This window comes from Ornithorhynchus anatinus, chromosome 9, assembly GCF_004115215.2.
Source record: "Ornithorhynchus anatinus isolate Pmale09 chromosome 9, mOrnAna1.pri.v4, whole genome shotgun sequence".
Taxonomy (NCBI): Eukaryota; Metazoa; Chordata; class Mammalia; order Monotremata; family Ornithorhynchidae; genus Ornithorhynchus; species Ornithorhynchus anatinus.
The window spans coordinates 52,414,144-52,440,174 of NC_041736.1; the positions used below are offsets into that span (position 1 = coordinate 52,414,144).

General features: G+C 40.2%; 1 protein-coding gene across 3 annotated transcripts in view; it reads left to right on the forward strand.

Annotated features, from left to right (window-relative positions):
• The window catches only part of PELI1 (pellino E3 ubiquitin protein ligase 1), a 59,815-nt gene extending 34,166 nt beyond the window's left edge, over nucleotides 1-25,649 (forward strand). For 2 of the 3 annotated variants that reach the window (XM_007672064.3, XM_029071886.2), the window contains exons 2-7: nucleotides 9,539-9,680; nucleotides 14,627-14,756; nucleotides 18,877-18,978; nucleotides 22,064-22,261; nucleotides 22,357-22,545; nucleotides 23,307-25,649. In XM_007672064.3, coding sequence (XP_007670254.1) covers nucleotides 9,610-9,680; nucleotides 14,627-14,756; nucleotides 18,877-18,978; nucleotides 22,064-22,261; nucleotides 22,357-22,545; nucleotides 23,307-23,873 — 1,257 coding nt within the window. In that variant the 5' untranslated portion in view covers nucleotides 9,539-9,609 and the 3' untranslated portion in view covers nucleotides 23,874-25,649. Of the gene's footprint in view, nucleotides 1-3,586; nucleotides 3,713-9,538; nucleotides 9,681-14,626; nucleotides 14,757-18,876; nucleotides 18,979-22,063; nucleotides 22,262-22,356; nucleotides 22,546-23,306 lie in introns of those variants that run through there. The other variant, XM_001511380.5, reaches the window with a different exon arrangement.
• Nucleotides 25,650-26,031: the final 382 nt, after the last annotated feature.

Sequence of the window (26,031 nt, forward strand, 5' to 3'; positions counted from 1 at the left end):
AATGTATAAATATTTAATCTCTTAAAGGCTAAAATAGAATGTGTTGTGTTTATTGTGATTTTGTATCCTAATCTTTTGTCAATTTACCATATCAGACAGTATGTAGAAAGTCCACATCTAATCACTGTAGAAAAAAATAGCATGATACTAGCTTAGACTAAAGATTCCAAATACTGGTTCTAGTTTGAGAGTAAATAAATTACAGGATGTTCCTTGTGGGCATGTCTTCCAACTCTTTGCATTGTAGTCTGTGCATACAGTAAGCACCCAATAAACATCAATCAGTCAGATGTATTTATTGAGTACTATGTGCAAAGAACTGAACTAAGTGCTTGGGATTGTACACTACAGCAATTAGCAGACACATTACAAATATCATCATTATTATTATTACCTGCTCATAACAAGTGTTCACCATTGAATCATTCTTCTTTCTGTTTGTCAGACTCTTTGAACGGACCATAGGGAAAATCTAAATTAGGCACAACTCTTTCATCAGATTTACTCTTAACATAATCAAGGGCCTGGAAACTTTTTTCCCAGCAGGAATAAAGGATTAAGTATTGTAATATATTAAACAAACTCCCTCTTAATCTTCCTCTAGTGTTGGACTCTGAAGCTTGTGTAGGCATCCTCAGAGACACTGCCCATTCATTGCTTTAGTTTGATTTTTCCATTGTAATTTCTTCTGGGCAGGGATTTTGTCCTCCAACCTAGTAGGTGGCAGAGTGTGATGTGAATAAATGTTTTCCCAGTTGTACAGTCCAGGCAAGACCATGTTTCATTTCCCAGTTTTTCCTTCCAGTTGGTAACAGTCCTGCAAAGTCATGCTCTTCTTATGCCTTTTGAAAAGAGTAAACATGAAAAATACCTTTCAAGCAATTCCTTGTTTGAACATTATAGGCAACCGAATAGAATATTAAACTTGCTGAGTAAAATGACTATGCTGGAGATGAATACACATTATGAAAAAGAAATTAATTTTTCTCTCCTTTACCAGCTCTCTCATCCCTCAAAATCATGTTATCCCACCTTCTAAAGTTCTAAAGTGGTATTTTTGGAAACTAAGCAAATTATTGCCCATTAAATAGACTTTTAATTTTCAGGAATCAAGCAAAACATTTTAGAAAGTTGCTTTTTATTTGCCTCATCTGGATTTGATATATTACTAAAATAAAATGATTTGATTTGGTATTTATGAAACATTCTAGACTTCCTTCCAAATAAATAGATAAAATCTAATCAGTCAATGGTATCTGAGCACTTACTGTGTGCAGAGCACTGTACTAAGTGCTTAAGTATTAGAGTAAATAGACATGATTCAATTTAGCAGCGGGTCTCAATCTTGTGAACGTTCAGAATTCGGAGGCAGTTGGATAGTCCAGGTTTTAAAGCATATTTAGTTTTCATTGCTAAATGTGAATAAGAAGCCAGTTTACTTGTTATAATACTGGTTAAGAATGAGAATTGCCTCCTGTCACAGAAGCCCCCAAGTAATTCTTAAATTGCCCTCTGAGGCTTTTAAAGTGGTCAGAGTTTGAACCCAGGGCCAGCCTTCTGTACTCCTGTGTTGGCTAACATCTATTTCTAAATGGGTTGATTCGTTTTTCTTCAAAAGAAGCAAGGATGCTCAGGAGTGAACTGTAGAAATTTGAGTATAACCTTGTTGATGTTAATATATACTGATGTGGGATCTGGCTTTGCTGTGGGACCTTCCTTGAACCTGTTAGGCCTGGTCAATAGGAGACAACATTCTAGGAAAGCATCAAGTTTTCAGTTGAGCTGTTAAGAATCTTTTATCTGTAAAATGCAAAATAATGAAGCAGGACTTTTTTCCAAATGCCATATTTATGACATTCTTATTCTCTTACAAGACAGTTGTAATACTGCTAATTGTATTTCTTATTGATAAGGTTGCACTTTTGAGAATTTCAGACAAACTCATTTCTGCTATCCTGTTTCCTGTTGAATTGTCAGATGCTAAACTCGAGATGGTCTCAATGTCAGACCATTGACCAGGTTAACAAGACAGGCATTTTCAAAGCAAAGTTATAGTAGTTCAGAAGTTGCTGTTTCCACTGCCTGCGATGAAGAATGACCTACCCTGAATCATATCTTTTGATGTGAAGTGCCCATAAGACCGACTTGTGTTTGTGAAATTGAATCAAAATTAGTGTCTGGGGGTTTTTTTCCCCCCACCATCTCTCTCATCCCCCATAATCTTTTAACGATCTATGGTTCCCATTAATTGTTCTTTTCCTACATGTAAAAATTCAAATAGAGTATTAGGGCACAGGAAATCACTGTCATTTTAATCCCCTAGAGCATCTAGGTAATCTCTTTTGATGAAATTATACAGCGATTCAGAGGGAAGAATTCAGATAAAAAGTAGAAGGTAACAATGAAGAAGTACCCACCTATAAAAGTAATGATGGCAGGAAGAGGGTAATTGTAGGGAAGTGACTGTGTTCTGACTGAATATAAAACTGGACAGGAGGCTCACAGTACACACAATCGGTATTGTGTTCTGTTGGTGAGGTAGAGTGAGATGACTGGATCCTGACAGCATCTGGTGGGGGTTCCTCATTGTGGTCAGAGTCTACCAAATCTATACTGTACTGTCCTGAGCGCTTAGTTCAGTGCTCAGCACACAGTAAGTGCAAATTACTGATTGATTGGTTGCCCTAGGCTGAAGATTCGTTTGAGAAGATCCCAGAGTTAAATCCCTAGAGTTCAAGATCCCTAGGAGAAAGGGAACTTGAAAAAACAAATAAAAATAACAAAGCATCGTTTATTGGGTACCTACTAGATGCAGAACACTGTATTAGGGAGCATGAAATAGAAGTAAAAGATAAGGTCCCTGCCCTTAAGCAAAGTAAAGTAATTTCTCAGGTGATGATTGATACACATTATTTCACAGTGGCTTTTTGAAGCCTTCTTATAACTAAATCAGAAATGTTCTCCAGAGAAATAAGCTGTTAGGACCCATATTTGTTCTTTTACATAATAGAGATAAAAGCATTCAAAGGCAGTTAAATAGATTTCATTTGGCTCCCTCTTAAGTACTAGATATGTCTTGAGACTTTGGGGTTTGATTGTTTGAGGGTCTGGGGAGGGGTGAAAATGTGATTATTTGCTTTGGAATTGTGTGTTTTAACAGGGGCCTCAAATGTGGTTGCTTAGATTGCAATGATAATGGTCAGCATGGTGTGCCATTCCCAGTCTTCAGTAGGCTTCCCTCCTCCCCCTATCCTTTTATCACTCTTGGACCATCTGTTTAGGTAATTCTGAAGTGTGTACTCCCGGTCTTGCCCTTGAGGTGTAGGTGGAATTCACATTTCAATAGGGGGAGAACCTAGGGTAAGTATGCCAAGATCTACAGCTTTAGTTCCTGACAAACTGGATTTCTCACCTCCGATTTTAACCAAGCACTGGGTGATTGTGAATATGATCTTATCATTTCAAGATGCTTCAATGGAGATGAAGACACTACTTTGCACTCTAAAGGAGGCTGTCAGTGATCTAATCCCTGCTCCCTTCTGCCTCTCATATGCCCTTTAACCTAGCAGCACAACATTCTTTTAAAACTTTCCTTGGTCCTCTACAAAATATACTGGATTTACCAGAGGCAGCTTTATACTCTGGGGAGAAATCTGCAAAATCTGAAGGCCTCGATGAGAGTCAGACTTTGTGAAGAAAGAAAGCCAAGGAGGTTGGTATGAGAAATAGGCTTATGAAGGCTAATGAGGAAGTGAAACCCTCTCAGGAGTTGTCACAATCAAGTTCAGGCTAGAAAAATAAATATTTCGGGTGTTCCGGTAGAGATGAAGGAATTTGCCAAATTGGTGTCAGTTAAAATCCTTGGAGTCAAGTACAGTGGTTCTTGATTATCCAACTCAACCTCCAATTTGGTAGAACCAAATAATATAACAGCACAGATGAGTTCAAATTTCACCCTAACTCAGTAAAGACACGCTTTTGTGTGTGGGGGGGCAAGGGCGGGGGGGGGGTATATTTATGCATAGAAGTTTCAAACACTGGTGTTATATTCCTTTCTAGCATACATTTATTTTAATCTATAGATTAATAAAAATGTTCCCTGTAATCAGAAAAGTTTAAAATCAGTCAGTTGTATTGTGTGTAGAAAAGTGGTCTGGGCAGCAGAGTGAAGTATGGACTGAAGTGGGGAGAGACAGGAGGCAAGGAGGTCAGCAAGGAGGCTGATACAGTAATCAAGGCGGGATAGGAAAAGTGCTTGAATTAACGTGGTAGCAGTTTGATTGTAGAGGAAAGAGTGGATTTTAGCGAAGTTGTGAAGGATGAACCAACAGGATTTGATGATAGATTGAATATGTGGATTGAATGAGAGAGAGGAGTTAGGGGCAAGGTTATGGGTTTGTGAGACAGGAAAGATGGCAGAGCTGTCTGTAGTGAAGACGGGGTGGACAGGGTTTAGGTGGGAAGATGAGTTCTGTTTCAGACTTATGTTTGAGATGACAGCAGGGCATCCTAGTAGAGATATCTTGAAGACAGAAGAAAATGTGAGACTGCATAGAGGGAGAGATATTAGGGCTGGAGATGTAGATTTTTCAATCATCTTCATTGAAGTGGTAGTTGAAGCCATGGGAGTGAATACGTTTTCCAAGGACAATGAAGCAGTCCCCTTAACTGTAAGCTCATTGTGTTCAGGAAAGGGGTGTATCAACTCTACTGAACTGTTCTCTGCCAAACACTTTGTTTCAAGCATTATGCTTGAAACAGAGCAAGGCCTCAATAAATACCATTGAGTGAATCAAAAAAAATTTTTAAGTTCACTATAACTTAATTACTTTGGATTTTTGTAAAAGAGCATTCAGGGTTTTTATAGCAGTATATCTCCCAGAGACCATGAATCTGTGGAATATTCCCACTGAAGTCTCATCCTGTCAATCTCAGTGGTTTCCACTTCCATACTTTAAGCACAGTCTTGGTCTTCGTCTTTTGAAAGTTTCTTACTGTTGACTTGCTAATACTTAATTTCTCTATTACTGAGATCCTCAAAGCCCATTTCTCAAGGTTGATTATGTTTCTGCTTTTCACTTGTCATGGTGTTTACGATATGAATGGTGGGATCTAGTGATAAATTATTTAGTTTGCCTTCTATTTTTACACCAGTAAAGGTACCCCAACTTACATTGTACCTCCATGACTCATTATGCCATGGTAGTAATACCAATGATATTTATTAAGGACTTAGTGTGCAAAGTACTGTAGTCATTACAAGATAGTGGAGTAAACACGATGGATATGCAGCGAGGCAGGAAGAAGAATTCCTGATGCTTGAGTGGCAGGCTGTGGTATGCCAGAATTTTTAACTCATGTCATGAATGAAAACTAACTGGGCACTCCTATTCTTTGGCGGACCATCGGCCCTCCTCAACCCTTGATAGGCTTGAATTCTCCAACCCTTATAGCAGGAAAGTTGCTTAAACTAAACTGAAATATTCCGTGTGGCGTTTTTCTTGAAATTTACTTCAGATTTCCAAAATGTGATAATTGTAGGCAATTTTTGTCTTTATCAATTCCTTTTTTTGTAGAGCATAACTTACTGATGAAACTGATTTTTTTCTAGAAAATCAGTATGGATAAATCACAGCCGTAATAGAATATTATATCACTAATGAGAAAACTTCTGGGCTGCTACTTGAGTTATGTCTCAACCTTAATTGACATTATTGGGACAGAAAATACAGAGATGCTTGAGTTATGGCTAAAATTGCTTGGCAAATCAGTAACAGTACAGTTGTTGCTTTGAAGCTTAATATCTAAGCATTAGAAAGAGTGACAATTTCATTGCCATTAAGGCGCCAACATGCCCTAGAGATATAAGGAGGGTGTTGTGATTTTAAGACAAGTAATTTATTATTAGTGGTAAAAAAAGACCAACTTGTAAAAACTCTTGGGGAGAATCAAAGCCAAATACACAAACTTTGATATTGAAAAGGAAGAGGTAATGGTTATTTATGAAGCTTTATAATTATGTAGGGACAATAAAAGACCCCAAGAGCTCCATTCCCTGCCTCTGTGCGGGTGAATGATTAAACCACTCAGGATAAATAACTGTGTATTCATTTCTTGGATTTTCAGGTGTGGAGATTCTGTAGTCTTCCCTGTTAGGTTCATTTCAGTGTTTGAATAATCCTGATTGGCTAGATTTTTCCCTACATGTCCAACTAAAATCACCTCTGCTTTAATTTATTTGCTTTTAATCCCATTTACCTCTGTTGGTCTTTAGTGACTGTAGAAAACATCTGGATCCAGGCCTCAAATCCCTTTATTTTTGTGAAGGCGTCCCCTAAGACATCCCCCCCCCCCCCCCCCCCCGTTTTTTTTTTGCTGCTGTTGTACTTTCATATTGGTCCTGTTTTCTATTCCTGTAAGTATTCATGTCTCTTTTTCCTATGTACCCTTTCCGGTTTATCATAATCTTTAAAAAATGCGGGGACCATAACTGGACATGTCTTTTCATAGTCGTATTTATTAAGCATTTACTACATGCAGAGCACTGTATTAAGCACTTGGGAGAGCACAATATAACAAAAGCATTCCTTGCCTAAGAGTTTACAATTTGGAGGAGGAGTGGGGTGAAGGATGACCACTGCGACCTAAAAGGGGTAATTTACCAACTCCTGTAATGCCAGAGGCCTTTTATACACAGTGCATACTCGTTTGACTATTTGATAATGACTTCTGGTTAACTGTAACCATCTGGGTCTTTTCAGTTGTACTTAGAAGTCTCTGAACCTGATGTTTTTGTCTCTCAGCAAATTTGCCTGCCATTATTGAATTCAAATGCTTTAGCAGCATTTTCAAAAACTTTTTGTGTCCAATGAGTGAGGTGGTTTTTTTTATGGTATTTAAATGCTTACTCTGTGCCAGGCAGTGTACTAAGCACTGAGGTAGATACAAAATAATCAGGTTGGACACAGTCCCTGTTCCACATAGGGCTCATAGTCCCTTTTACAGTGAATGTAACTGAGGCACAGAGAAATTAAGTTTCTTATTAAGTAACACACAGCAGACAAATGGCAGAGTTGGGATTAGAACCAACATTCTCTGTCTCCCAGGCCTGTGCTCTTTACACTAGGATGGATTGCTAATCTTAACCCTAATTTCTATTCACCAAAATATTGTACATACTATTCAATCAAATGGCATAGGCTTTTAGAGTGCCTTTGGTAAACTTTGGAAAGTTAGCTTCATGATTTCTGGAGATTGATAACTAAACCAATTTGAATTGATTTTTGGTAACACCACTAATGTGAATTCAACCAGGGGGCTTTAAATTTGGTTAATTCCTGGTCTGTATTTTAGCTTGACATACGTGTGAGCTTTTCCGGCTCTCAAGGGGAATTCCATTTTGGACTGAAATGTGTGAAACTGATCACTTCAAATTTGAGAGTGCCTTAATTATTTAAGAAATTTCTAAAACTCCTTCAGTGCTCCTTGCTGAGTGCTTTCAATGAGGCATATAAAATCAAACATGTAGTATATTATGTGAGGAAACTTTGTAAGTGATTATCTTAAGAGTTATATTTTTAAATTTTGTTGACTCAACCCCAGTGAGTTCAAAGTGATCCCCATATTACTTCTTCCCAAAACATTCATACTTGTTGAGACCGTTTTTTAGCAACAACTGTAACTGCCAAGATAACCAAGTAGATTGGAACCAAGCCTTTCTTCATATATATAAGACCATAGTTCCTATAGGGAAATGAAAAACATGAAGCTAAGTACTTCCTCTTTTGTTTTATAAAGGACTGAAAGATGTCATTTGGAAAATTTACTAAGGTTACAGAAGGAACTGCCATTTACAGTTAGCATCTATATAATTTTTTTAAAAGAATAGAAAGCCTAAAACTAGTGACTGTGTCATTGTCTTATACCAGCATGACATTAAAAACTGGAAATTAACAATTGGGAGATTCCTATTCAACCACAGCACTTCACACATAAACCAAGACTTAAGACTTTCCTGTAGGTGTCCTCTAAAAAGCTATATAATTTGATTATGATTTCATTGGTCTTTATCTTTCATACTAATGTACATATGCTTAGGAGAAGCAGTGTGGCTCAGTGGAAAGAGCACGGGTTTGGGAGTCAGAAGTCATGGGTCTAATCCTGGCTCTGCTGTTTGTCAGCTGTGTGACTTTGGGCAAGTCACTTAACTTCTCTGTGCCTTAGTTACTTCATCTGTAAAATGGGGATTAAGACTGTGAGCCTCACGTGGGACAACCTGATCACCTTGTACCCCCCAGTGCTTAGAACAGTGTTTTGCACATAGTAAGCGCTTAACAAATACCATTATCATCATCATCATCATGTGCTACACTTTAGTCTCCTAAATCATTCTTATTAATTTGTCGATGCATTTGGATCTGTGGCCTTTGAGCTTTTGACATTCACTCTGCCCTCAATCCACAGCACTTATTTACATATCTATAAATTAGATATTGTAAATTTATTTACATTAATGTCTTGTCTTCCCCTCTAGACTGTAAGCTGCTTGTGAGCAGGGAAAATGTCAACTAACCCAGTTGTATTATACTCTCCCCAGTGCTTAGTGTTCTGCATACAGTAAGCGCCCAATAAATACCGTTTATGATGAATAATTAAAATCCTTTAGTACTGTAATTGTAAGCAAATGATTTGGAATTTCGCAGTGTCTCTGACTAAAAGACCAAAATTTCTAAAAGAGTGGCAACTATTTGGTGATTAAAATAGAGAAGGTTGTTTCACAGATACATTGGGTTTAACCATCAGAGTATTTTCATAGAAGGAAAACTCAGGTATAGCAAGTATAATATTTTGTTCGAATGTGCCAGGATTAGAAAAAAACAAAAACCTTTGCAAGCTTAAAGAAATACTACAAGAGTGAGTGTGTCTTGGCTTCCAAAAGAAGAGTGGAAATTGTTGATGCCAGCCTTTCCCCACCACCCTTCTTGGGTAAAGGATTAGTACAGTGGAAAGCTTGTTCTTTTTTGCTGAAACATCTCATCCTTGGCATTCAGATAAGGAGGATGAGGAGCAGAACAGAGACTCCTCTTCTTGAACACTCTTCTAGAATTGTCTTGGGCAAAGTTTTGTCCTGGTAGGCAGTGCATGTTGACAAGGAGGGAGGATAGCTGCATCCAACTCAGGTTCATTGTTTAGTCTCTGTTGGAAGAGTCAGCATGAGGCTAAATTAACATACTCATCACAGTGGCTTTCTCGATTATTGAAACCATGAGTTGGCTCCTTTATTTGTCAATTTCCTTGTGTGTCACGCTTAATGATCCATTGAGACTGTGTTTTCCAAAATTGTATTATCCAGTGATGAGACTAGAAGTTTTTCTCTCTAGGAGCCATGTTAGTCGATTGAGTCATTTGTCTATTGCTTACTGATAGGACCAGAAGGTCCTGGGGCTATGGGCTGGGTTCCAGTGTTGGTAATCATATTGTTCTTGCCAGGCAAACTTCATCAGTTACATAACTAATGACAATTATTGTTCTGTTCTAGGAAATAATGCAAAAAGAGGCCCAAGGCTCTTGATCAATAAACAGAGATTTTGAGATCTACAAACCAAGCTCATGTTTTCTCCTGATCAAGAAAATCATCCTTCAAAAGCACCAGTAAAGTATGGTGAACTGATTGTCTTAGGGTAAGTCTTTTTGAGCTGAGTAAGAACACTGAATTGAGTTTGCATACAACCGTATCTGAATACCGTGTTACTTGGCAGGTAGAAATTGTCACTGAGCCAGTCGGATTTACAATCATATGGATGTAGGGCCAAGTGGGAAGCACTTAACTTCTCTGTGCCTCAGTTTCCTCATATGTAAATTGGGAATTAAGACTGTGAACCCTATTATGGGACAGGGACTGGGTCCAATCTGATTATTTTGTATCTACCCCAACGCTTAGAACAGTGCCTGGCACATAATCGGAGTAATTATTATTGTTATTCTTGTTAATAGTAGCATTAACTATATGGACCAACTGGTATATGTTTGCCAGATAAACTGCCCAGGCTTAGAGACTGATATTGGCCCATGAACCCTTTGCCAGAACTTGCTCAGTAGCCTTCATCTTCCTCCACTTGCTGCAGTCAGCCAACCAAATGAGGACAAAAAGAGTGAATTACTTTAATCAAGTTCTCAATGTATTTCCCATTGAAAGTTTTTTTTTCTTCCCTCTGTATAACAGCCTTACAAATTCCAAGGCCTGAGGAGTCAGGCTGATACAGGTTGGCACATGTGTGGGAGTGAATTGGGGCTGCTCATGAGGGAGTAATGGTAACTCCTTTATCAGAGTAATGAGCACTTAAAATCCTGTCCCAGTTTTTTCTAGATTCAGTATTACAGTTTCAGAGCCTCAGTGATACGAAGTCTTGTTGATAAGTAGCAAGAAAGACTACCCCCAATTTTCCATCCCAGAGGAGGGATTTGAGAATCCTTTGAAAACAGGGCATTTCAGTTTGGGGGATTTAATTTCACTGCAGGATCGTGAGCATCCTGTGTGTCCCTGAGTCATTATATTTTGCTTTTTTCATTTTGAGATAAGTCTCAAACATCTAAGGCAGAGCTCCTGCTGTTACAGTACATGACAACATTTCCTTTCTCCACCAGCAAGTAATGTACCCTTCCCCCTGCAAAAAGCAAACAGACCCAAGAACAAACAACTTAATAGCAGAGTGAAGCTGGTGAGGGTGTGCTGTTATTGCAGAGTAAAGTGCTCTAAACAGCACAGGCACATTATGGGGAGAGAGAACGTAGATCGTCAAGAGAGATGAATGAGTCACCTAGGAGAATGGTGAGGGGGCAGAAAGGAATTTCACTGTGATTTTGTAGCAACGCATTAGAACTGAGTTCCACACTTACCATATTAGCTAATGGACTTAACACTCAAGGATATGAGATCCAGGAACTTTTTGCTTTAGGCAGTGTTGATTTTTTTTTATGTACACAGGACACTTTATAAACTTCTACCTTTAAAGCTGCAATTTCCATACCAGCCAATTCTTGCCTTAAGTAAAGGATTGAAGTGGAATTGCATATACTGTAGCATCAGGCTCCCCTTGCTGGTCCTACGTATCTTCTCTGAGTTTATTGAAACCTTATTTTTTTCTTTTGGTATTCGTTAAGCACTTACTCTGTGCCAGGCACTGTACTAAACGCCGAGGTAGATACGAGCTAGCGAGGTTGGACACAGTCCATGTTCATTCATTCAATAGTATTTATTGAGCGCTTACTATGTGCAGAGCACTGTACTAAGCGCTTGGGATGAACAAGTCGGCAACAGATAGAGACAGTCCCTGCTGTTTGACGGGCTTACAGTCTAATCGGGGGAGACGGACAGACAAGAACAATGGCAATAAATAGAGTCAAGGGGAAGAACATCTCGTAAAAACAATGGCAACTAAATAGAATCAAGGCAATGTACAATTCATTAACAAAATAAATAGGGTAACGAAAATATATACAATTGAGCGGACGAGTACAGTGCTGAGGGGGTGGGAAGGGAGGGGGGAGGAGCAGAGGGAAATGGGGGGAAAAGAGGGTTAAGCTGCGGAGAGGTAAAGGGGGGATGGCAGAGGGAATAGAGGGAGAAGAGGAGCTCAGTCTGGGAACGCCTCTTGGAGGAGGTGAGTTTTAAGTAGGGTTTTGAAGAGGGGAAGAGAATCAGTTTGGCAGAGGTGAGGAGGGAGGGCGTTCCAGGACCGCGGGAGGACGTGACCCAGGGGTCGACGGCGGGATAGGCAAGACCGAGGGACGGTGAGGAGGTGGGCGGCAGAGGAGCGGAGCGTGCGGGATGGGCGGTAGAAAGAGAGAAGGGAGGAGAGGTAGGAAGGGGCAAGGTGATGGAGAGCCTTGAAGCCTAGAGTGAGGAGTTTTTGTTTGGAGCGGAGGTTGATAGGCAACCACTGGAGTTGTTTAAGAAGGGGAGTGACATGCCCAGATCGTTTCTGCAGGAAGATGAGCCGGGCAGCGGAGTGAAGAATAGACTGGAGCGGGGCGAGAGAGGAGGAAGGGAGGTCAGAGAGAAGGCTGACACAGTGGTCTAGCCGGGATATAACGAGAGCCCGTAACAGTAAGGTGGCCTTTTGGGTGGAGAGGAAAGGGCGGATCTTGGCGATATTGTAGAGGTGAAACCGGCAGGTCTCGGTAACGGATAGGATGTGTGGGGTGAACGAGAGAGACGAGTCAAGGATGACACCGAGATTGCGGGCCTGAGAGACAGGAAGGATGGTCGTGCCATCCACGGTGATAGAGAAGTCTGAGAGAGGACCGGGTTTGGGAGGGAAGATGAGGAGCTCAGTCTTACTCATGTTGAGTTTTAGGTGGCGGGCCGACATCCAGGTGGAGACGTCCTGGAGGCAGAAGGAGATGCGAGCCCGAAGGGAGGGGGAGAGGACAGGGGCGGAGATGTAGATCTGCGTGTCATCTGCGTAGAGATGGTAGTCAAAGCCGTGAGAGCGAATGAGTTCACCGAGGGAGTGAGTGTAAATGGAGAACAGAAGAGGGCCAAGAACTGACCCTTGAGGAACTCCAACAGTTAAAGGATGGGAGGGGGAGGAGGCGCCAGCGAAGGAGACCGGGAATGACCGGCCAGAGAGGTAAGAGGAGAACCGGGAGAGGACAGAGTCCGTGAAGCCAAGGTGAGATAAGGTATGGAGGAGGAGGGGATGGTCGACAGTGTCAAAGGCAGCAGAGAGGTCAAGGAGGATTAGAATGGAGTAGGAGCCATTGGATTTGGCAAGAAGGAGGTCATGGGTGACCTTAGAGAGAGCAGTCTTGGTAGAGTGGAGGGGACGGAAGCCAGATTGGAGGGGGTCTAGGAGAGAATGGGAGTTAAGGAATCCCACATGGGGCTCAGTCTTCATCCCCATTTTACAGATGAAATAACCGAGGCACAGAGAAAGGAAGGGACTAGCCCGAGGTCAAAGAACAGACAAGTGGTGGAACCAGGATTAATATCCAGGCCCTTGTGACTCCTGAGCCCATGCTCTATCCACTAGACCACTCTGCCTCTCCTGTCAATGCAGTGCACGAGGAAACATCTTAAATGCTCGAGTGATAATAAACAGGGACTTCGATATTTGGTTGGTACAATATGTACTTCCCTATGAATGCTAATTAGATGGTCAACAAACTGCCAGCGCTCACCATGGTAAGTGGAGGTGTATATTAGCCTTCCCTCGTCAGACTTCCTCTGAGAGGAACCCTTTGAATGTCATAGGCAATAGAATTACCAATGGGATTGAAGCCCTGGATATGGGGCTACCATTTACTGGAGGAGCTCCCCAGCTCTACAGCTGCAGGAAAATGTCAGCTGCTGCTCCGTGGAGGAACAGTGTGGCCTATCAGAAAGAGCCTGAGGCTGGAAGGCAGTGTAGGGCTTTACATTTGCTGTATCAATCAGTGGTATTTATTGAGACTTTACTGTGTGCAGAATACTGTACTGAACACTAGGGAGAGTACAATACAATAGAGTATCTACCAACACTATCACTGCATCAGTCAGGGTGGACCTAAACCCAGAAACTTTTTTTGTAATTCACTGTTGTCATCATTGGAGTAGTAGGATTTAGAATATACTGCCTGAAAAGCGCTGTACTAACCACTTGGAGGAAAGTATGGGGCTGAGGGAGAGACATTCCCTGACCCCCGCAAAAGATTCACAATCTGAAAGTGAGGGGGTTAGCAACGGACATAAGATGGAAACCAAAAATATGAGAGGCAGGGATGACAAGTACAATAAGGGTAGGGCATTGTGGATTGGAGGACAAGTGTCAGGTTCCTCACAACTCAACCAGCAGTCACAAAAGGTACAGCTGTGGTTTTCCCAGTGCTCTAAAAGTTGGGAAGGCCTCCTCACTCTACTGACAGTGTTTTGAGTCCTCTCTGGCTTAACTCAGGAACCTGTGGGAACTGAGTGAAGTGCAGTGATTGGTATGGGCAGTGGGCTCATCCTGCTCTGTCTGCTCAGCATTTCCCGAGAGCTCCGATATGCTGATTCAGGTGGGATCTTTGTCTCGTTTTTGCTCGTCACTTTGGGACAAAACTCACTTCTTTTGTGGGGAACAACATGAAGTTGCTGGAGACAGGATGCAGAGGTAGTCTAGGGAAATTCCCACAGAGATCAGGACACCAGGAAAGAAAGGCACCAGCCACTCTGAGCAGACAGTTAACTCTATCACTCAACTGGCCGTGCCTACAAACATTATGTTTTTTCTAAGTACTGGGGAGCTCAGTATTTTGAAGACCTGTAGTGTGGAGGGTACTACTCCAGGCACTTGGGTCTGTGTAAATTTCTCATTTCAAAAGTTCAGCTGTTTCAAGATCTGTTTACCTTCACAGTTCAATCAATACATCTGATGCTATTTTGAGCATGTACTGTACAGTTGTAATAGCACTTGCCACATGCAGCCCCATTTTAAAGTAAACAGTCATAAGTAGACAGCCATGGCTGTGATCAGTTAGGAGCATTAAGCAAAGGAAAATGTTGGTTTAATGTTTTTTGTCATCTCCACAATCGCTGAATTATGTGTTTTGGTTTTTTTGTTTTGGTTTTTTTTTTCTCCTCTCTCCCCTTGCCCCCTCAAATCAGGTATAATGGCTCTCTGCCAAATGGTGATAGAGGAAGGAGGAAAAGTAGGTTTGCTTTGTTTAAAAGACCCAAGGCAAATGGGGTGAAGCCCAGCACGGTGCATATCGCTTGCACGCCTCAAGCCGCAAAGGTAAGTTCGGAACCTAGGTGTAGAGCCCCTCTGTTTGAGGGGGAAAGTGAACTGTTGGGAGTCGTTAAATTTGTGAAGTCGTTAGATGGTTTCCTTCAGCTGTCAGGTCAGATTTCAGACTTCCTTCAGGTTTAAGGATCAATGCAGGAGTGGCAAAAAGGAGATTGCTACTCTTATAAGTCAAACTGCTCCTGAGATTCTAATTATTATAATTTTTATTTATAAGACCATTAGTTTCATGAAGCACCTCTGAGTTAAGCATTCCATATTCCAGAGCATGTTTGCTGTACTATCCTAGAAGCCTTTGGGAAATGGGTTAATTGACTCAATAAATTGGAAATTGGAGTTTAAGTAAACTGTTCCTGTTGTTTCTGAGTTGTATCACAGTCAGGCCCTGTTTTCCATCAAGATGGAGTGTAGAGCTGAATCCTTGTAAGCTGTTCAACTTGACCTTTTCCTGCCTAAATTTGTGTTGCAGCCCCTGAATCATAATTCAGATTCAGCTTCCCCAAGATGGGGAGTAGCAGATGAAGAGAGCTGTTATATCTCCATCCTGCATAAGCTTGTTAATCTGGTGGAGTGCCTTGAAGCCAGAGGACATAAGGAAAGATGGAAACCAAAAAATATGAGAGACAGGGATGACAACTACTGTAGCAGTAGGGAATTGTGATTTGGAGGAGCCAGTGTAAGTTTCCTCACAACTCAGACCTGCAATCACAAAAGTTACAGCTTTGGCCTTCCCAGTGCTCTAAAAATTGAGAAGCCCTCCTCACCCTGCTGTCAGTGTTTGATGCAGAGGGAGATGAGCAGCCATAAGAACTTTGTGAGGAGTTGAGAGACGTCTGTGGTATATGGATGGAAAGCAGCGAGTCTGGAGGCCAAGGAGCCAGTAAGGAGATATGTGCAAATCTGTGTTACCCCCTGATATGACAAGAGCCTAAACCGTCCATGCCAGTGGTGTAAGGGAAAATGACAAATTGAATTCTGGACCATGTTGTTTGAGGTTCCTTCCAACTGAAGATGTCATGGTAATATGAAATTGAATAGCCAGAGAGGTTGGGGCTGAGAGCGAAAGCATAAATATGGCAACTTGAAGTCTTGTGAACATTGTGAACAAATGAGTTTCCTCAGAGTTGAAGATAGAGTGGTAAGAGAATGGGGCAGAGTGTGGTGGTAAAGGACCAGAATCATATTCTCAGAATGGTGTATACTTTATGGGGAAGAACTGGACAAAAGATGTGAAGATAAGCAGAGACAGGCTAACTGAACAGTTAGTGAATGCATTTTTAAGGGAGTATCTCCCATCCTACCATATCCAATCAATCAGTAGTATTTATTGAGCACCTGCGATGTGCAGAGCACTGTGCTAAGCACTTGGGAAAGCACTATAAAATTAGTAAATATGATCCTTGCCCTCCAGGAGCTTTCGATCTAAGAGGGAGCCTCACAAAGGTAAATTACCGATAGAATGAAGAAGGAAAAAAGATATCAGATTTTACCTCAGTTTTTTATAATTCTCCCCAACTCATTCATTCATTTGTATCCCACCCAGTGCACTCTGTTCCTCCACCCACCTCATCTTTTTTCCAGACCCATGTATCATATTTTGCCTCTGCATAACTGTTTTCCCAAAGCACTAGTTATCATATTGTCCTTTGAAGAAATGTGTTTCTGGAGTCATGGAAAGGGGCTAATTCCTCAAACAGGCAAAGAGCCAAGGCCCTAGCCCTTTACCAACTCAAAAAAGTCAGGCTAGGAGCAGAACTTGGACCCGTCAACTTAGGAAGGCAAACTTACGCTTCCTGTGTTCTTAAAGGAAATAATTAAAAGCTCTCTAAGCTTTAAACTAAAATGTGAACAGTAACCACTTTAAAAGAGTAGGCTTTCTTCATGTTTTATCAGTTTTAGATGACACAATAAAGCCTTGTTCTGCCCAAACTAATCAGGAAGCTAATCTGTTCTTTCAGTGATGTCTTTACAGTATATTATCACTACCTTCTGAAAAAGACACTTCCTATGTTTGGATGATGGTTTATTGGGTTTTGTTCAGTAAACATAGGAGCTCACTCTTGAAGTCTTCTGAACATCCAATCCTTTTTATGAATTTTGAAAGTTCTTTATTTGGAGAACGGAAAGGGCAATCACATCAACTTCACATTCATTTCCTTTTGTTCAGCTTAATAATTCTGTTCACCTTTTATGTCTAGCCAGCATATGGCTAACACTGAGAATAACTAATGTGTCTGTCTCATAGCAACGTCTGTGGGGGTCACAGAATGGTGAAAGAACTGGGTAGATCTGCCTCTTATAGTTATCCTTCCTAATTCTTTAAGAATTGATTTTATTTCTAATTGGTTCATATGTATCCATCTACCTAGACCTGCTGGCTCAGTGGAAAGAGCATGGGCTTTGGAGTCAGAGTTCATGGGTTCGAATCCCGGCTCGGCCGCTTGTCAGCTGTGTGACTTTGGGCAAGTCACTTAACTTCTCGGTGCCTCAGTTACCTCATCTGTAAAATGAGGATTAAGACTGTGAGCCCCACGTGGGACAACCTGATTCCCATGTGTCTAACCCAGCGCTTAGAACAGTGCTCGGCACATAGTAAGCGCTTAACAAATATTATTATTATGCTTCTTTTCGCATAAAATAACCCAAAAAATGAGACTTTTAACAACACTTAAATGCATCTTTATTCTTTTCAGCTTAAATAAAATCTCAATATTAACAATCAAAAGAAATACTCATTCTATTGCAACTCTGCCCTAACCAACATCAATTATAGAAGCACACGTAGAGAAACAAGCATACAGATATCGAGGATTGGTGAATATTAGAGGAGATAATTGAATGAAAGCGCTTTGGAAAAATAAAAATATACCAATTATTATGATTATATAGGGAAACTAGTGTCGCTTAATGCACCTCCTCTTCCCAGCCTCAGTGGACCTCAGGGTTATGAGCCATCAAGGTTTAGGAAAAATAAAGCTGCTTGACACTGTGTGGCACCCTGAATAAAAACTTCCCCCTCCTTCCTTTCCCAGAGCAGAAAGCCTGGTCCCTGGCACCCTGACTATTGTGCTGTGGTTGAGGGGGAAGGGGATTGAGTGGAGGGTGGATTCAGGTGGGGAGGATGTGGAAAACAAAATGGTACCTCAATGATTGTAACCTCCTTGAGGGCAGGAATCATGTTTCTCAGCTCTATTATTATTGTACTCTCCCAAGTGCTTGGTCCACTGATCGGCACGCATTAAGTGCTCAATAAAAACCATTGGTTGTTGAAGCCTGCAACCTTAATGAGCTTCAGTCCTTCCAACTGACTTCTCCTCAGCGTGAGGTGGAACTCTGTCAGGAATAGCGCTGCTCTTCTTAACTCCGATTTTCAAGATCAGGAATCTTGTCTTTTTGTTGCTAAGCCTCTACAAGTAGAGCTGCCTTCTCCCTAAAACAGTGCTGGATTTTATCTGTGGCTCAGGCAGTTTGATGGGACTTTTATCTCGATTCGTTATCACTGAATTTCACGTGATAGCTTTTTCTCAGTGGATTGTTGTTTTTCAAACCTAGACCTGTGTGGCTTTGATTTTTGATTGTTCTACAGTTTTAGCATACTCGTATACCTCATGTTTAAGTCCAAAGACTTATCATTTGTTCATAAAAAGGAAACATAAAACATTTATTCATTACATATGTTACTGCATTTCTAAAAATCTGTTTCTTTTGCTAGTATTTAACATGAATTTAGCACTGCCAGCATTCAGTCCTTATTTTATGTGAAAAGAAGACATCAAGAATATTTGGGAAGAAGCTGGAGCAGGATTTTTTTTTTAAAGAGAACTTTGAAAACCATTAAAATTATCCCAGATATTGTCTTTCCAAATATATATATGTATAATACACACACCCCCACTACTCCCCCCAATATATTTTTTGTGAACCTGAAATTCAAGGAAATGAATGACGTCCAATAAAGCTATTTTGTGGAAACATTTGCATTAACTTTTATGCTAAGTTTCATGAAAAGTCATGATTTACCAGATTTCGGTAAAAATTATTCTTGGCATGGATACTTTTTGGTATTTAGTTTCATTTGTATTGTTTTAATGATCCTCCTTTTATTCTCTAGGCAATAAGCAACAAGGACCAGCATAGCATATCATATACCCTGTCTCGAGCCCAAACGGTGGTGGTTGAATATACTCATGACAGCAACACTGATATGTTTCAGGTATTTGAACATGAAAAATGGATTTTCCTTGTAAAAAAAAAAAAAGACAACAACCTCTCCTGTTCTCTAGATCTGTTAAGAATCTTATCAAATTAAAATCTCTGTTGAATTTGAAACCAGTTTACCTGAATGGTTCCAACATTTTAAATCAGTTTTCCACAAACAACTTTTATTAAATTACTCTAAACATCATCCAGAACAGAGTGTTGTGTCTTTAAATACAGGTTTGAGTCTGATACCCTTCTCCTCTGCTTTAGAATTCAACTAGAAAAAATGTAAAAGCTTCCCTACTGATTCATATATTTTGCTCTGTGGCACTTTTGCTATTCCTATTCACAATTAAAACAGTTGTGACTAGATGACTTCAAATACTGTTGTTCCCAGGCACCAGTCCAGTGTTTCAGTATTTGGGGAGTTGAACTATTAAATCCAAAAATGATAAAGAAATCTCATGAGCTTCCTCTTTGACATTGGATTGGAAAATATACATGTTCTGTTTTGGTTTAATTTTAAGAATGGCTACAAACTTTGTAATGTCCCTTGTAGCCTTTATGTCCAATAGTGTTTGAATTTTCCATCATTTAAAAAGTCCAAACATTAGATAGATTTTTAAATGATGGACAAAGTTAGTTAATATCTTTGTTTTTGTTCACCTAGTAATAAAAACAATTGTGGTGTTTAAGTGTGTACTATAATAACATTTGGCATTTGGTAAGGACTTACTATGTACTGAAATGGATTAGGAACAAGATAATCATATTAGATATAGTCCCTCTACCAGAAGCAGACTTAGTGGAAAGAGCACGGGCTTGGGAGTCAGAGGACGTGGGTTCTAATCCCTGCTCTGGCACTTTTCTGCTGTGTGACCGTGGGCAAGCCACTTAACTTCTCTGGGCCTCAGTTCCCTCGTCTGTAAAATGGGGTTTAAGACTGTGCGTCCCACATGGGACAACCTAATTACCTTGTAATCACCTCAGCGCTTAGAACAGTGCTTGGCATATAGAAGGAATTAACAAATACCATCATTTTTGTTATTAGATGGGGCTCACAGTTTCTGAGGAGGGAGAACAGATATTGACTCTCCATTTTACAGATGAGGAAACTGAGGCCAAGAGCAGTTAACTGACTTGCCCAAGTTCACACAGCAGCTCAGTGGTAGGAAACCCAGGTTCTCTGCTCCCAGGCCCTTGTTCTTTCCACTAGGTCACGCATTAGTTTTAAATGATAATTTTGTTGGTTTTCTAAAATGTGTGAATCTTGTGTGAAATTTTTTCATGTCCTCATTGCTATTACCAATTAAAGCGTTGTCCAAATGAAGATTTAGAGTTTATTGGGTCCTGCATTGGTTATGCTCGTTTTCAAAAAAGACAATTATTTCCCTGGCAACTGATTTCAAATAACTACATTTTGATTATGAAAAGAACTACATTAAAATGAAGTCATCATTTGAAAAATTCAGTGGAATTCCTGATTCTCTTATTTTCAAGGAGGCTGTAATGTTGTAAATTCACATTTACTTCTGCATTGTGGGCCTTCTACTGATGGAGGAGATAAACATTTATTAATGTAAAAAGCTACCAAAAGCTGAATAATTGCTTTTTATGTTCACTTCTAGTTGATTAATTATGAATGTATCCATTTCTACCATGGATTTGTAATCCTTGAAGAACATGCTTGTTTAGATACTAGTAATTTCCAAGCATCTTTTCAAATATGGGATCTTTTTCTTCTTCAACCCCCAAATTATTCAGAATTGTTCTTCCCAAAGAGTAATGAACCATATTTGACAAAAATGTTATGTTAGTCGGGTCCTCTTTATGTTTTGGCCTCCACTTGTCTGCTATGTGACCTCGGGCGAGTCATTTAACTTCTCAATTACCCTCAGTTCCCTCAATTACCTCCTCTGTAAAATGGGGATTAGTACAGGGGGCCTTGTGTGGAACAGGACTGTGCCCAACCTGATTAACTTGTATCTACCCCAGCACTCAGAACAGGGCCTGACATGTAGTAAGTGCTTAACAAATACCATTAAAAAAAAGAAAGAACTTTGCTCTCAAATTGCATTCTGCTCCTCCTCTTCCTCATTTTTACTTCCAGCATAGAAGCAGCATGGCGTAGTGGATAGAGCACAGGCTTGGAGTCCAAAGGTCATGGGTTCTAATCCAGGCTCTGCCACTTGTCTGCTCTGTAACCTTGGACAAGTCACTTAACATTTTTGTGCCTCAGTTACCTCATCTGTAAAATGGGGATCGAGACTGTGAGTTCCTTGGGGAACTGTGTCCAACCCAATTTGCTTGTATCCACCTCAGTGCTTAGTACAGTGCCTGGCATGTAGTAAGGACTTAACAAATACTATTATTATTATTATTATCCTTCAGAATATCCCCTACAGGCCAAATTCTCACTCCTACCTGGACCCCTCATGCTTTAAATTTTATCCCTAAGGTCTGTCTCTCATTCTCTCTCTCTCTTTTCTCTCTCTTACACACACACACATACGCACACACAAAATCTCTCACTCTCTTCTCCCCCCATCCTCTGTCACATTCACACACACTCATTTCTTGAAATCCTGGGCTGCAGGTTTTAGTATTGAAATAGCTTTTTCTTCAGGGATCATAAGGCACTAGAATTAGGAAAGACACAGAATTCAGGCAATTTCAAACCTACCCCAGCTGGAAACCTAATCAAGTTTTCATTTTTGCAGTCAGCCTTTGTTTTCCCCGAACCCTAAACTTTGGAATTTGGACTTCGATCTGTTGTAGAATAGATGCTCTGGGATTTATATAGCTAAAACCCTAACAGCTAATCCCCATTTCCCCATTTTCTTTTATACTTTTGTAGAGTTCATTCCTTACCAGGCACATTAGGAAGCATTTGTTGTGGCATAATTATTGCAAATCAGCGCATATAATTCTGTGTGGAAAATCTGGAGTAAAAATGACTCCAAAATTTGATAATAAAGTGTTTAAGTCCAAAACTTAATTCTTTGGTCCTGTGCTCCCTCCTTTAACAGGAAATCTCCTCCCATTTTAATTATCTCCATTCCATTTCTAATAGTTATTTGTTCTTTCCTCTCCCCCAGATTGGCCGGTCAACAGAAAGCCCAATTGATTTTGTGGTAACCGATACAGTTCCTGGAAGTCAGAGTAATTCCGATACCCAGTCCGTGCAGAGCACCATATCAAGGTTTGCATGTAGAATCATATGTGAACGGAATCCTCCTTTCACAGCAAGGATTTATGCTGCAGGATTTGATTCCTCAAAGAACATCTTCCTTGGGGTAAGATTTTCCTGAATGAAGCCTATGTTTAGAGCAGTCTACCACTGAGAACCAAAAATGAATGGACACTCTTTTATTGTTGTCACTCTGTGTAGGAGAAGGCTGCCAAGTGGAAGACATCAGATGGGCAGATGGATGGCTTGACCACAAATGGAGTTCTCGTTATGCATCCCCGCAACGGATTTACGGAAGACTCCAAACCGGGGGTGTGGAGGGAGATATCTGTGTGTGGAAATGTATTCAGCTTGCGTGAAACCAGATCAGCTCAACAGAGAGGAAAAATGGTAAGGTGGGGAAAAAAATTGCTGCTTCTGCGGCAGACCTGATCAAGGCACAGGCTGAAACGGGGTGAAGAGATCTGAATGAATCAGACGTGCAAACAAACTTCTCGTTGACTGAGAACCACATCTCAACTACCCAAGTTAGTCAGCAAGTAGTCAACTATTGAATGTTGAATAGTATGATTGGTATTTGTTTAAACCTTTTCTTAGTTCTATCATTCTAAATGGTGTAATTGCTGTTTTGTCACTTTCAGTGGTTTATTCTGTAGCTCAGATTTGTCCAGTCAGTCAAGGAATCAGTGATCTTTATTGAGTGCTTATTGTGTGCAGAGGACTGTACTGAGCGCTTGGAAGAGTGAAGTACAACAGAGATAGTATATACATTCCCTGCCCTCAGCAAGCTTGCATTCTAGAGGGGGAGATAGACATTAATATAAGTAATTTAAAGTGTGTAATATATAGATATGTACATAGTTACACGGTTGCCTGTAATCTTTCAAATCAAAGTAGTGATGTTTCTAACCTGAAATCCTAGCTTAATAAGTATCTGAAGCTTTGAATTCATTATTGAATTGATTTGAAAACAAATCTGCCTCTCCAGAGTTATAGCTCGTTCTTCCAGTGGCAGACTTATAGAATTGCTCTCTAGGCCTGAAAAAGAGGGAAGAGCTGGGGGGAAATCATGAGGTCGTTTCTTAAGCAAAGTTCAAAGCTGCAAGGCTCATTTGAAAAGTCGATACTAACCCTACTTCTTCTTTATTTAGGTTGAAATGGAAACAAATCAGTTACAGGACGGCTCATTAATCGACCTGTGTGGTGCAACACTTCTCTGGCGTACCGCAGAAGGCCTCTCCCACACCCCTACAGTGAAGCATTTAGAAGCTTTAAGGCAGGAGATCAATGCGGCTCGGCCTCAGTGCCCCGTAGGGTTTAACACCCTGGCGTTTCCCAGTATGAAGAGGAAAGACGTCGTCGACGAGAAGCAACCGTGGGTGTATCTGAACTGTGGTCACGTCCACGGGTATCACAACTGGGGCAACAAAGAAGAGAGAGATGGGAAGGATCGGGAATGTCCCATGTGCCGGTCCGTGGGCCCCTACGTTCCTCTGTGGCTCGGATGCGAAGCCGGATTTTACGTGGATGCAGGACCTCCAACCCATGCGTTCAGCCCATGCGGGCATGTGTGTTCAGAAAAGACAACTGCCTATTGGTCCCAGATCCCTCTTCCTCATGGTACTCATACGTTTCACGCAGCCTGCCCGTTTTGTGCACATCAGCTGTCGGGCGAACAGGGCTACATCAGACTGATTTTCCAAGGACCTCTAGACTAACTCACGCAGTTGCCCTCCCAGGACTGCATTAAATCTATAAGCTAAGCGATTTTGTTTTCCAAACCAATTGTCTACTTCAGGATTTGGGAGATTTGGTCATTTGCATTAAGATGAAGAATTTTTTTTAAATGTTTGTAATAGCTGCAGGAATTCCTCAGTAAACATCGGGAAAAATCAAGCAAGGAATCTGGGAAAAAAATCAAGACCTCTGTATTTTGTGTTCGAGTATGTGTTTGAGGAGAGGATGACAGTCAAATTTAATGCCTTCCTTTCAGTGTTTTTGAATGATGTCCTCAGTGTTGAAGAGGTGTCTTGTACAACTGAGGTAAATACTGTTAGTTCAAACTATGTTAGTTTACAGTTTGGATGCAAACATTGTTAAATACAGCAACATGTATATTGACTCCTTTTTCTATTTATCTTTATTATAGAAAATTACCGTAGATTTTTTTGATAGAGTGAAATAGTTGGGGTGATGTCACATCCACGGTGTGAATGCGTAGAGTAGCATAGGGTGGGGGTTTGCAGAGTTAGGAAGGAAAGATAGAAGACCTTTTTTTAAACTAAAATATAAAATGTTAGATCAGCAAAATGCTTTTAAAACTGAGTTCATGCAAATTGCATTGGTTTAAGATTTGTTTCAACCACAGTAAAGATGATCAGGAACAGTTAAAATGTTTCTCTAGAGGTAACACTATGGAAAAACGTATCACTAAGAAACATTTTATATTCTACTTTGAATATGCAATTTAATCTAGATTATATATTTTTCTCCCTTAGTAATTAATAGGGTTTATATTTTAGACACAAACTGTTCACTGTTTCCAAAACACACAGATTATTCCGAAAGAATGGCTTGGGATTTTTAGGGAAGAAAAATTAAAAAAAAGAAACTTGGAAATTTGGGTATTCTACAGTGATATTTGATCAATTATTGAAGAATCTGGAGAAACCAGGGGCTGGACGATGCAGTGCACTTGTCATTTATCTCAAGATCTGGAGATAGGTCATAAGAAAAATTAATGAAAAATTGAGTTTAATGATTTGCTCAAGTGCTGGAATTTCCAGAGAGTGGTAATCACTAGAAAACTCAAGCATGGTGGTAGAGCTGGGGATAAGGAGAATTTGCATAAAATCTGCACACACTCTACTTGATCCTAACCAGATCTTAAAAGTATCTTTCTTAAGGCATCACAAAATCTGCCCTGCTTTTTTCAGTACACTCTTGAAAAAGTGGACAGCTACACTATGTCAAACAATCTCTTGCGGCACCTGTACAAATCAGTAGCAAACCTTAGGTTAAGTCGAGTGGTTTTTTTGTTGGAATTTATTACTTTTCCTTAGTTTGAAATTGTGTACAATACAGACTGACAGTAAAAACTTCCTGTACCTTGTAGCGTAGCTTTAATTTATCCTATTTCAAAGTTGTCCTGAATTTTCTCTTTATAGAAAGACATTGTGTTGCTTAGAAGCCATGAATTATTTTCTTCAGCAGTCAAATTTTCTTCATTTTGAAAACAATTGTTTGGTCACTCAGGAAATGCATGTCAGGAAACTTGTATGATAAACTCATTAGTCGTTATGTGTAACTGCTGTTACTCCCTTTTCAAAGAAATATCACCAATTTTTAAAATTTAAGATTGCTGCAACAAGAAAATCAACCCCTGTATTGTATCTGTTCTAATCATTTATATTCAGACTATATACTGTAGCTCATTTTTATTTGCAAATTAATTTATTCAGACTGTAAGTAAACACTTTTCAAAATAGAAATTAGAGAGTTGCCTCTTGTACATGTTTTTGTGTCGATGGAAATTTGCAAATCTCATCATCAGGTAATGCACTAACTTTAAAGCTTTAGTCATTAAATTAAATATCATTTGCAGATTAAAGGGGAAAATCTGGTGCCTGCCTACTCCCAAGAGAAATCATTTGAAGCAGATCAGGGCTGTCCATTTAGCATTTTTAATCCCTATGTTTTCTTCTTTAGGGAGCATTTCATTTCTCTGGAGGAACACCCATGGAGTTGGAGTTGTGACCCTCCAATTTCTAAATTAGTCCATTGGAAGTGCTCTGCCCTTTTATTCGGGAAAGAGATTGTTTCTAGTGCTGTCTTTCCACTAACAACTACTTAATGTTACTCCATTTGATGGATACT